General features: G+C 42.0%; 2 protein-coding genes across 2 annotated transcripts; one reads left to right on the top strand and one right to left on the bottom strand.

Moving 5' to 3' along the window:
* Nucleotides 1–6: 6 nt before the first annotated feature.
* Nucleotides 7–5,090, bottom strand: LOC126316786 (nck-associated protein 1 homolog). Its single transcript, XM_049992877.1, has 4 exons — nt 3,334–5,090; nt 1,315–3,241; nt 966–1,210; nt 7–708 (listed from the first exon to the last, which is right to left on the bottom strand). The coding sequence occupies exon 1, from the start codon at nt 5,080–5,082 to the stop codon at nt 3,793–3,795; it is 1,290 nt and encodes a 429-aa protein (XP_049848834.1). The 5' UTR covers nt 5,083–5,090; the 3' UTR covers nt 7–708; nt 966–1,210; nt 1,315–3,241; nt 3,334–3,792.
* Nucleotides 5,091–8,810: 3,720 nt separating this feature from the next.
* Nucleotides 8,811–9,670, top strand: LOC126316802 (uncharacterized). The gene is made up of 3 exons (XM_049992894.1): nt 8,811–9,091; nt 9,205–9,400; nt 9,482–9,670. The coding sequence occupies exons 1-3, from the start codon at nt 8,984–8,986 to the stop codon at nt 9,541–9,543; spliced, it is 366 nt and encodes a 121-aa protein (XP_049848851.1). The 5' UTR covers nt 8,811–8,983; the 3' UTR covers nt 9,544–9,670.
* The last annotated feature ends 1,852 nt before the right edge of the window (nt 9,671–11,522 follow it).

Genomic DNA, 11,522 nt, shown 5'->3' with positions numbered 1-11,522 from the left:
AATGTTAATGATAAGATATGAGGTTACTGTTTTAATAATATGTATCGACATATTTCTGTGTATGGACAAAATAAACTTTCGAGTGTTGATTCTCTCTCAACTATTTTATGCTCAATTTTTTTTTTTTGCAGAGTGATACATGAAAACCAAACTCTTGAGACCAGTCTATGAAATTTGAACGTCTTTTGATATTGTCTGAGTCAAGATTGTTACAAACACCTGCTTGTTTATCACTGACTGACTTTTTGATCATGAGAAATTTTTTCAGTGGTATCGAGCGCCAAAATTGCACTTCTCCTATTTATGTGTTTCAGGAGCCTTGAAGACATTTTGATACAGTGTCCTTAAATGATCTGATGACTTCTTTCGGGTTTTGTGCCTGGTATATCGCCGATCCCGCCACAATAACGTTTGCACCTGCCTTTGCTGCCATATCGATGGTGTCCAATGTAAGTCCACCGTCCACTTGGATGTTCAAGTCTGAATAACGGGATCTTAAAAAATTTACCTTTGGCATCATATCTTTCATAAACGCCTGGCCTCCGAACCCGGGTTCAACGGTCATCACAAGCACCATATCGATCATTGACCGATGGCTCTGCATGTATGGAATAATTGCCTCAACAGGCGTACCAGGCTTCAGTGCCAACGCAGCTTTCAGACCGGTGCTTTTTATTTTTTCGACAATGTGTTTTCCCAATTCGACATCTACGGGTGCGTTATTCGGACAGATTAACGTATAAGGGGAAATAAACGTTAACTCAAAAGCGCAGTCATGTCAAGATGATGTTAAATATGGCCCAAAAACCACCTACAAAAGGAACACATTCTTCTATGTCGCGCGTGTACAGCCGTACACGCATTCTGTGTATAATGTATATATGTACTGTGTTATGTATGTATGTGCTGCAACGCGGAGGTCATAGGCGCATATCTCACACATACTTGCAGTGGTTAAAACGTACCAAACGTCTCTACGTGCACTGTCAGACTGGACGCTCCAGCTGCCGAGAATGCATCTATCCAATTCTCTGGTCTTGAAACCATTAAATGACAGTCCAAAGTTGGCTTCGGGCCTATATAGTTCCTCAGCGATTTGACTATCGGCGGGCCTAGAGTGATGTTTTGGACAAAATGTCCGTCCATCACATCTACATGGATGGCATCTGCACCTAAATCAATCATCCTCTGAACTTCCTGCCCCAGGAATCTGATTTCGAGGTGTTTGTTTTCGAAGACTTAGGTTAGAGAGGCATTAGAATGAGAGCTTGTAAGGTCTCACCATGCCTTCTTGCGCCTAAAACTCAAACATACGCAAAATCCGACGATAAAATGGAGGGAGAAATGATAGGTACAAGTGGACTTGTCATCTCTGATGCATAAAATAACTGTCAAAAAAAAAAATCATCCTCTATTTGGTTGCATTCTCTTCCACGCTCAATTTCACCTGTACTTCTTATTCGATATACAGGCTTTTTCTCAAGTCAGCATACCGAATCTTGTACATTCCCCCCTTCATATTGATGGCAGCAATATTTGTAGATCGCTGTTCAAAGAGTACCTTCGGTGGCGTGACATGAAAGTTCAACCACGACAGACTGCTCAGGTGAGAGATATCTGTTTTTCCCAATTTTTTGTTCGAGATATTTTCGACAGCACTGGCCACCAGTATCTTCCAAATAGCCTTACAATGCGCATAGCACTTCAACTGCTATCGACTATTTGTTCTACATCAGCAGCCACCAACTGACCCCAAAAATGTATAGCCCTGTTTTAAAACACTAGCAAAAAAACAGCGTACACAATTTTTAACGACTCAAAAAATTATCTTTCAGTTAAAATGTCTAACCAACGATAATCTCGACTTGCTCATTTCTCTTTCCCTTTTTAAACACATCAGCTCCCTTTCTAGAGAACAATTACATCACCGCTTCAAAATATCGTGTCATTATGCACACCACGAGTGAATATTCATATCCTTTACACAAAGTTGATATCATACATGTCGTTCAACGTGCCTAACGTTCTCATACTCTTGAAAAAGTATTTCAAACGCTAGACTAAACGTTTCTAGGATATGCCCTTTTGGAAAAGCACCTAGCGATAGAAAAACATCTAGATTAGCAAAATACATATTTTTGCGTCATATGGTCTCAATCATTCAATGTTGCAGAAATGAATGCGCCCCTACGATATAGTACCCCGCGGATAGTAGTGTGGCGTAGCAGGTGTTATCGCAGGATGGTAAATCGTCTTCGAACGCGAACTAATAAAAACTTCGTTCATGAGTCTATCTCAAGTCATCAGCACACCAGTTTTGGCAATATTGTGTGTTCTGCCAATTCTCTTGGGCTCGGATCTGTCAAATGGCATGAACTTTTTTGTACTCCTATCGTATCATTTTGGTTAAACGAGCAAGGAAGTGCTTCAATAGCTACTATTCAGTCCGCGTGAGATTTTCCATCATGGTTCAGACATTGGGTGCTGGACTCGTACTGCCTCGTTTATCCAGAGGGGCGCGCAGCCTGCCTTCTCTCTATCTCTTTGGTGGCGTGTATTTTCCCCGAAGTTTTTGCTTTATTGTGCGGATGGTCTAATTTGAGCCTTTATCTCTCAGCCAGAAATAGATCATCAATATACTCAGACAGACCAGACCTAAATACGAAACCAAGGTGTTCCTCGGGAGCCAGGGTTTTAGCTTTTTCACCTTGGTCATCACGTCCTCTAACTCCCTTATTGTTTCTTCTCTCGTTCGGCTGTTATCGATGCAGAAACGAGCGCGGCATTTCTTCTCTTGAAGCGGCATTTGGGCGTCGATCTTGCACTTAGCCTGTTCTCGATCGATGCAATCCCTCTTCATCAGCCTTTCAATCTGCAGCGACTCTGGCTCCACAAACACAACCAAAACAGCCGTGCATATCCTGTCTAGCTTCGCCTCATAGAGCAGAGGTGCCGAGACAACCAAAATATCGGTGCCCCTCCAGTAGGCAAAAAAAATGTTTTTCAACAGCTCCCAGATAAGAGGTACGAACATAATCTGATTCAGCTTTTTCCGCTGCCTCTGGTCAGCAAATATAATGCGGCCAAGCGCCGCCCGGTCAAAAGGCAGCAGCTCAGAGCTCGAATCCGATTTCGGAAAAACCTCTGGAAATGCATTCTTAATGCGGAAATAAGTCCGACTTCCCGGGTGAACAACGTCCCTCGATATCTGATCCATGTCGATGCACGGGAGGCCGAAGCTCTGCAAGACCAACGCGTCAACGCATGTCACGGACTCGCGAAAATCGCACAGAACGCCTCTCACACAAAAAAAATACGAAGTGGTGTACTTACCTTCTGCATGTAGCTAGTCACCGTCGTCTTACCGCAGGCTATGCCTCCAGTCACACCGAGGACAATCATGCTTTAAGTCCGAATTCGCCAATACCTCGCCTTGGCTACCTCTTCCAGCAGTATATAATAATGGTTTTTTCCTACAGCGTAAACGTATGTACATGTACACAGGTGCTATAAATAGGTGAACGTTTGCGATAGGCGGGCAAAAGCACATGGAGGGGGGCGTTGCCCAGGAGCACCGACGAGATGGCACAACTGTATGATAGAGGTGAGTGGGGCTCTGCGAACGCACGCGCGCGAACGTAAGGGTGTGTAGGTCGATGGAGCGTATTCGTGTATGGTGGACATTGTGTGTACGAACTGTGCAGAGTAGATGAGCATTTGTTTTTCGCTAGAAGCTCGCTTGCGAGTCGGCGAAATGGCTTCGTGCGCTGAGGAGAGCATTTTTTCTGGCGTTTAAGAGGTTTTTTTCTTTTTCGAAGTAGTGCGAGCGAGGCGGATAAGGGCGTAAGGGAGATGCCATTTGACTCTACGCCTGAACGATAATGGGATGAGTTTGACGAATAGATCTAGGAATATTAGGATGTTTATGAATTCCTTCGGGACAGCTTTTTCTAACTTTTGGTCAGCAATGAGGTAGGCCAACATTGTGGTGGATTTACCGACGAAGAAAATGAACTGGTTTTCGAAGTATTCTTGGCGACCTGTTTTTTGAATAGAGGAGAAAAACCAGAAGGTATCGATGATAGCCCTGGCTACGAGGTGAATGTTATTGTCGAAAGACTGAGTGACGGGGTCAAAGTTGGCATCTCTCCATTCGCTTGAAGAGAACAGGGAAACAACAAAGGCGAGAGGTAGAAGGGAGTAGCGCTCTTTGTCTGTCTTGATAGCAGCAGATATAGCATCTGTGAGCACCTGGTCCCCCATAATTCTGACGCCAGCGTCTTGTGCTAGGGACCTGAGCTCCGAAATGTCGGCATTGGAACCTGACATTTGAAGGGCTTGTTGACAGGTATTTTTGAGGGATTGATAGATGTGGGGGACGACTTGGTGCTGGACGTCTTCCAGGGCATCATATATCATTCTTCTGTAGGTTAAGATGCGTCCTAGAGATATAGCCGAGATGATGAATTCGCGGATATAGGTGCTCGATTTGAGCGTCTTCAGGACTTGAACGTGCGTGGAATAGAGCTCGGAGTTGTTAATTGTTTTTAGCTGGGGCTTCATCAATTTGAATGCATCTAGAAGTACTCGTATTTGTTGAACGGTGCAGTCAAGCATGGCGCAATCAAGGTGTCGGATTCCGCAGGGACCAAGGAGCCTGACGAGTGCATTCAACTCATTGGACTCAATATATCTCTCCACTTTGAATGTGTAATGGGGGGTGGTGAAGAACACACGTCGCATTGATAGGTATCGAGCTGAGACGATCGGGCTGGTGCACCTCTGTTTGAAGAATGAGTTAGCATACCAAGAAGTGACTGCATCTGTGAGCGTGGAGCCCTGCGCTTTGCGGTTTTGAAACTGGGACGAAGGGGCTAAATAAGATTGGATGACATTTTTAACTAACGCAGGCATATTCAAATTGACAAAATAGTCAAAGTATTGATATTCCTGAATCAGCAGAAAGACACGATGATAAAGAGCGCTAGGCTGTCTCAAAATCAAGTCGTCCTTAGAGAACCCAGAATAATTGGGACGTTCCTGTCCTTGAAGCCAGGCCTGTTCAACAATTCGTTTCTTCATTGCCTTGCGAATTTTTTCTGCCAAATAGGCTTTTGGATAAATCAGTACATTACCTATAACGATACCTTTGAACTCTTCAAACTCGCGACATAGAGGCCATAGCAAATTGATGGCATCTTCCGCATCGCTCAGTTGGACCTGATTGTGCCACTGGCACTCCCATCCAGGATGCTGGGCCGCAGACGCCGACGACTTGGACCCCTTCTTCAAGGCGTGAGACATGCTCTCTGTCATCATACTTGGGACGGTCTGATCTTCATAATAGCATTTAAATATGAATATATATTCTAAAAGCTGAATAATTCGACTGCAAACGTTCTTGATGAATTTAAGCGCCAACTGTCGCGACGAGTCCCTGAATTCCTTCGCTATTGCCCTGTTCGAAGGCGGGGCGTTTTCCACGGCCTGAGACAATAAAACCAAATACGAGGATACCAAGTGAGATTTGTAGAAATCCTCCGAATTTCCAAGCGCCAGCCGCTCGTAGAATTCGTACACATGTGGCTCAAAATACCACAATTCCCTCAAGGATGTGTACTCGCTAATAAGGCTCTCCAGCGAATTCACTACTCGAATATGAAACAGTATATGCTGCAGTCGGTTCACTACTTTCGCCAGGTAATCGAGCCTCTCTTGCGAGTTCCGGTCTAATAACGTAAAATAGACTTGAATTTCCGCCCACTTCTGTTCCACCTTAGCGAAATCCCAATTAGGCTCAGCTATGCTCGTCCATTGAATCACCCATGAGAACACCACCCTCGAATCCTCCCCCAACATACTCACTAATTCTGCATCTTGAACCAAACCCTTCAAATAACCCGTATCCGCTCCCCTCAAATAATCCACGCAATATCTTACCACGCACTCCTTCTGCTGTACCAAGATTCGCTGAATGCACGTAGAATAGTAGATCATCTCCGATACCGTTGTGTCATCGGCCATGGGCTGGCCCACCTTCAACTTTGCGAAGTTCGCCTGATACCTAAAGTACCAAAAAATTTCTTCCCTCGCGTTTGCCAACAGTCCCAGTATTACTGGCAACTTCGGGCCCGCTAGCGCTGGAGTATCGCTCAATAGCGCATGCCAAACCAGCAACTCGTGGTTCCATAACAACCTCTGCTTTCGATGCATCTCCGCACACCTCACGCTGTCTATCGCCGATTCCTTGATGCACTTTTTCAATTTGCCCATCTGCACCCCCTTTACCTTATACACCAACAACTCCTCGTACAGCTTCGATAGAATATACATTTTATCTTGGAGCATTGGCACGAACGTTGTATCCGATATCACCTCCTTTAACTGCTCGATCCGCTCTTTAGTGAGTAGCCTATCCGGGAAATAGAACATCAGCACTGTGTACCAAGATCTTATGTTCTCTATCTTCATCATGTGATAATACGTCGTGTCACTCGGCGGCTGCGTTATTTCCACTCCTCCCAACGCGGACGAAAAATGCGCTGACACCAAATTCACGTCTCTAATCGACAAGAAAGTCGGCATAAACCTCGCTAATCCCTCCCCCAACGGCTCGCTAAACCCATTCAACTCCTTCAATAAGCTCTTCACCGGGTCCTGGTATTGTCTCAAAAACGCCAGCAATCTTGGATGCACCAAATTTTCCGCCGCCATGTCCTTATTCATTGTACTCAAGGCATACACATAGACACAATACACAATTTTGCACAACTTTCTCTGACTCAGATGAACCAAGCGAATGTAGATGTATAGCAGGTCACATATCAATTCCATCAAATCCGGATTCAAATCAACTGATAAAAAATTAATATTCTCCTGCACGCAGCTTCTGAGTGTCGATAACGTCAATTCACTAAACTCCGCAATTCCTACTAGCGTCGCATATAACGGACTCAAAAACCTCTCTATCTCGGCCTCAACCGTCGAACTCTTCGCTCCCGAAGCCTTGTGTTTTTCCCCAAAAAAAAACTTGTCAGAATCTAGCTCCAACGCACTTTATACCTTTTATATACAGAACCTCAGAACACTATATAAAATACTATTGACGCTCCTAAAATTGCTATATTCTATCCATGTTACGTATTATCACCATACACATGCACGCACATACAGTCATACACCCTCTTTACAATAATTACCTTTATAATTTGAGATACTTCTGGAAACTTGGCACACATAGCCTTCAGTTTCGTTTTTGGTATTTTTAAATCTAGCTTCAGCCTCTCATTGACTAGAAAAGTCTTCATATATGAAACTTCTCTCAGTAAGGTCTGGCCCGCCATTTTCATCTTTGCAAGTTGATGAGCTATCATTTTATTGCAAGTCAAGAGAAATCAATTCAACCTTATATAATTCAGACAACGACGAGACCTAAATTAATTGCTTTCTCTTTTGTACTTCGTTTTTTTTTTACAAAATTGGGATTGGCGGCCTCGTCCTTCTGTTTATACATGTTATTAGATGCCATTATCCTGTTAGATCTTTCTTTCTCAGTGTTCGAATATGTATATGTCAACCTGACCAGCACCTTCGATGTACTTTTTTTGAACTATGCACTTCACCAAAACGATTGTCTAATAAATACAGCTTTTTTTCTCATTAATCCCGCATTTTGTCTTGCAAACCTCGATATACGTGCTCGAAACCTGTTTGTTTCAAAAGAAAAAAAATTTACCACTCACACTCTGGACAACAGAGAATAAACGTAATGTGCAGAAATATACAATATGTGCGCATATCTCTCTCTTGCCTTAAAATCCGTCTCATAGCTCTCTTTTACAAATGTTTGCATTACATAGCTGAAAAACAACAATAATCCACCAATATTATCTTTGCTTGAATAGTGAAATAAATTAATCTGTTTGAATATGCCAGTCTACCCTTCAACCAATATATAACTGGGAGCATCTAAAAAAAGCGTCACATTTTGATCAAAATATCAGCAAAAAAATATGCTCCATAACAGTTTAAACCAACGCGTTAAATTTTTTTTTAGTTTATCGTGTTAAGATCTATAAAAAGCTGACTGTTATTTCTTTTCAATACATCTATTTTTATCCAGAGAAATTTAAAATTTTATTCATAGGATTACCTATGGGCTATGCCATATCTCTTTAGTGGGCTCTCTTAGTCGTCTTTCACTCCTTGATGCTATCATAACTGCCAAAGAAGATGCTCGACAGAATGGTTTTTTTACAGCAGTGTTTATGTTGAATATAAACAATTACTTAAGAGTATACTCAAACAGCTTCTCTAGATATAATGCATCATTTGTAGGAGCAAACATTGCCTTTTAATCTGAGATACAAAGCGTCTTATAGTGTATTTACTGGCGTTGTACATTTAACTTTTCGACTTCCTTTCTGCCATATATAACCCTTTCTATAGCTACCAAAAAGAGGCCATCTTTGTCCCCGATCAGATCTCTGTGACAAAAGATGCTTCCTTTGATCAATATAGCCTCTCTGAGAAGTGCAAATGGACAAAGATATGTCTTTAGGACAGCTTTTGATGCACAAATTTTAAAAGTCATTTGTGAAAGCTCTCTAACTTTGGTGATGTGTGCGTATAGCTTTTCTTCATATTCTGTTGCTGAATCTTTTGCGCCAAATCTTCTAGATCATAGCAAAAATTTCCACAGAAATTTATGTGAAATTTTTTGTACACATAATTGGTTTTGCTTATCTGTGTTTGCTATCGATGGCACATTGATGCGACATCCTTCTAAAAACACTTTTAGATATGCTGTATCTGCTGTTGATGTTAGCCTCGCTTTTGGCCACTTTTTTTGCCAAAATAATGTTTACAAAAAATGTGATTTTTTGGTACCAAAGAGGTCGTTATTCATTATTCATACCTTTGAAGTTGTTCAGCGCGTAGCCAAAAATCTTCGGAGATATCGCATGGAAGATAGCTTAGCTTCATGTCCAGCTTAGCTAAAGATGCGAGTGTCACCACGGCAGAGACTCCGGCTCTGATTGTCCCCACTCCGCGTGTAAATGGATCTAAGCTTTCTCTTCACATTAATCAAGTATGTCACCTTTCGGCTTTTTTTTGGCAACGTCTGAGCTTTTATGCTTTCTTTTTTTGTGCGCATTTCTTACAGAGTGGTAAAATTTTGACCTTCTACGTATATTGCACTAGGTCGTCCGCCTAGTTGGTCTAGTCTCGCACATTAAGGATCAGCAAGTTGATCTTGTTGCATCTGATGGAAAACATGTCAACGTCAGGTTGAGTTCTGGAACGGCCCTTACTCAAGGACAAATAGTTGAGGTGATTGGAAACGTTGAGTCTGTTTCTCAAGTTTTGGAATATAGTACCTACGTGTGGGAAAATGTTGGTACGTTTTTGATCTTTGGTATGGGTTGCTTAGTCGATGGTGGCTTTACAGCAGAAACTGATATATTTTTTCTGGATATAGATCTAGACATTTACGACAAAATGATTAATTTGACCTATCAATATGCTGAATTGTTTACTTGAGATTTGATAGCATTAGCTTTTCTTCTACCGAACCACAGCTAGAAAAAATAAAGCGAACCGCCATTTATATGTTTAGATGTGCTACACTATGGGCCTGAAAAATCGCAAGAACGCTATTCTGCGTACTTGGGCCTATAATAAAAAAAGGGCTTTCTTCCCCAATTATCGTAAGATCAGGCAAGCGTGTGAGATGGGATGCGCGCATTGAGGTTCTTTTTGTCGTGAGACGTAAGGAGATATGCAGCTGCATATCTTTTAATGAAAGGTTCAGGTAGCAGATCTACAGATGATGGGCTCTGACTTAGATTTTCAGATACATATGCGGTCACTGAGTGAAAACGAATTGTTTTCATGTTCTCTTGTCTGATGCATCCTGATTACACTTTCACCATTTTTGTTCAAGAAGCTATAGAATGCGTGCAAATTCATCAGAAAAAAAACCTATCCGTTATTCGGCGATTACTAGGAACTCTTGTTCTTTTCTGTTTTGGAAAAAAGAACTCGCTAGATAGTGGAACACGACGAAGGCGCTCTGATTTAACAATATTGTAAAATTGCCAAGTGACTGTTTAACGTAAAGAGGCATTCGAATAAGTGAGCTAGAAAACTACATCCTATTCGAATGATTTTTGATAGGAGAACAATATTAGATAGGAGGTGCGAATGTTTTTTTCAATATGAGGTGTTGCTTTTTTGTAGAAAGATAGGGGTGCAGTGCAGAGCACGTCAGGAGAAAGAAATCAAATACTTCAAGGATATACTGGGGTCTGCCAATAGACAAAAGTTGATATTGAGAATTCTAGAATAACACTCTCGAGTTAGGATATGGGATATAGAGGGGATTTAGATGCAATTTTAATAGAGAGAGAGAATCAGTCTGGGAATGAACGAATTTAAAAAAACTTATTAAACTAATAGAACAGTTTCCCTCTTGCTAAGAGAGAAAGCCTTGGCTGAGGTTGACATCTGTTATTGTTGCTTTTTAAATCTGCGAGATTTAGCGTCCTTGTATTGCTTAGTTATCTGTATGTGTCATGGGATATGTATACCTCGGGGTTGAGAAAATGATGAGACTGATGTCTGAGTGGACCCTTTTATTTTTCATTAGAACGCATTGGAAATGCCGGCCGTCCAAGAGGTTCTAAAGGAGCAGAATGAATTGCAAGAATATGTAGACATGGAAGATTCGTACACCATCTTTCTCAGGGATGATGGTACAGGAGAGTTCGAAGGGTTGTCGGTGTATTGTACAAGTTGGAAAGAAGAGATAAGCAAAATGAAGGAGATTGAGGACATGCTATCTAGGGGGTATTCCTTAGCTGGCAAAATCTACACATACAGAAGTGTATCGTTGGCCGTTGCTCAGGTACGCCCTTTATGTGTGTGAAACCGTATATAGACAGGTTATTTTTTTTAACGTGTATAGATTGTATGCGATAGATACTGAGCCCTTTTTAAGCTGAAGGTGGATGAGTCCAAAAAGAAAGAGATGCAAGAGCCCATATTAAAATTGTTGGAACCGGAGATAGACAAATTATACGAGTTGATGGTATTTCACACGGAGGCTATATCTGTGTTTTTGTCAATGGTATTAACGTTTGGCCCTACTATCAACGAGAAGCGATTGAGCGACCGCTTGGTGATGGGGATGATTCGTTTAGTGGATTTATTGGCACTGCTTGACGCACTGAAAGACATGAAGGTGTCGATGAGCAATGACCACTCTTACTACAAGCGCATGCTATCGATATCGAGGCACAGCATGAAGAGCAATTCCAAATTTGCTGATAATAGGGATTTTGACCAAACGTCAAATATCGGGATATTTTTGGCTACTAAGATGGGCATGATGATGAGGCTGAAGCAATCCCTGATGGGGTTGCCGAGGGGAACGAATTTCCAGACATTGCTGGCTTTTTTGATGAATACGTCCGCAAATTGGCTTCAAGAGGGCGATTACTTGATGCCAAAGGAGAGGT

The sequence above is a fragment of the Schistocerca gregaria genome, unplaced genomic scaffold, assembly GCF_023897955.1.
Source record: "Schistocerca gregaria isolate iqSchGreg1 unplaced genomic scaffold, iqSchGreg1.2 ptg000599l, whole genome shotgun sequence".
Classification (NCBI taxonomy): Eukaryota; Metazoa; Arthropoda; class Insecta; order Orthoptera; family Acrididae; genus Schistocerca; species Schistocerca gregaria.
Note: the sequence above shows the minus strand (reverse complement) of the source record. Positions and strands in the feature narration are given on the sequence as shown.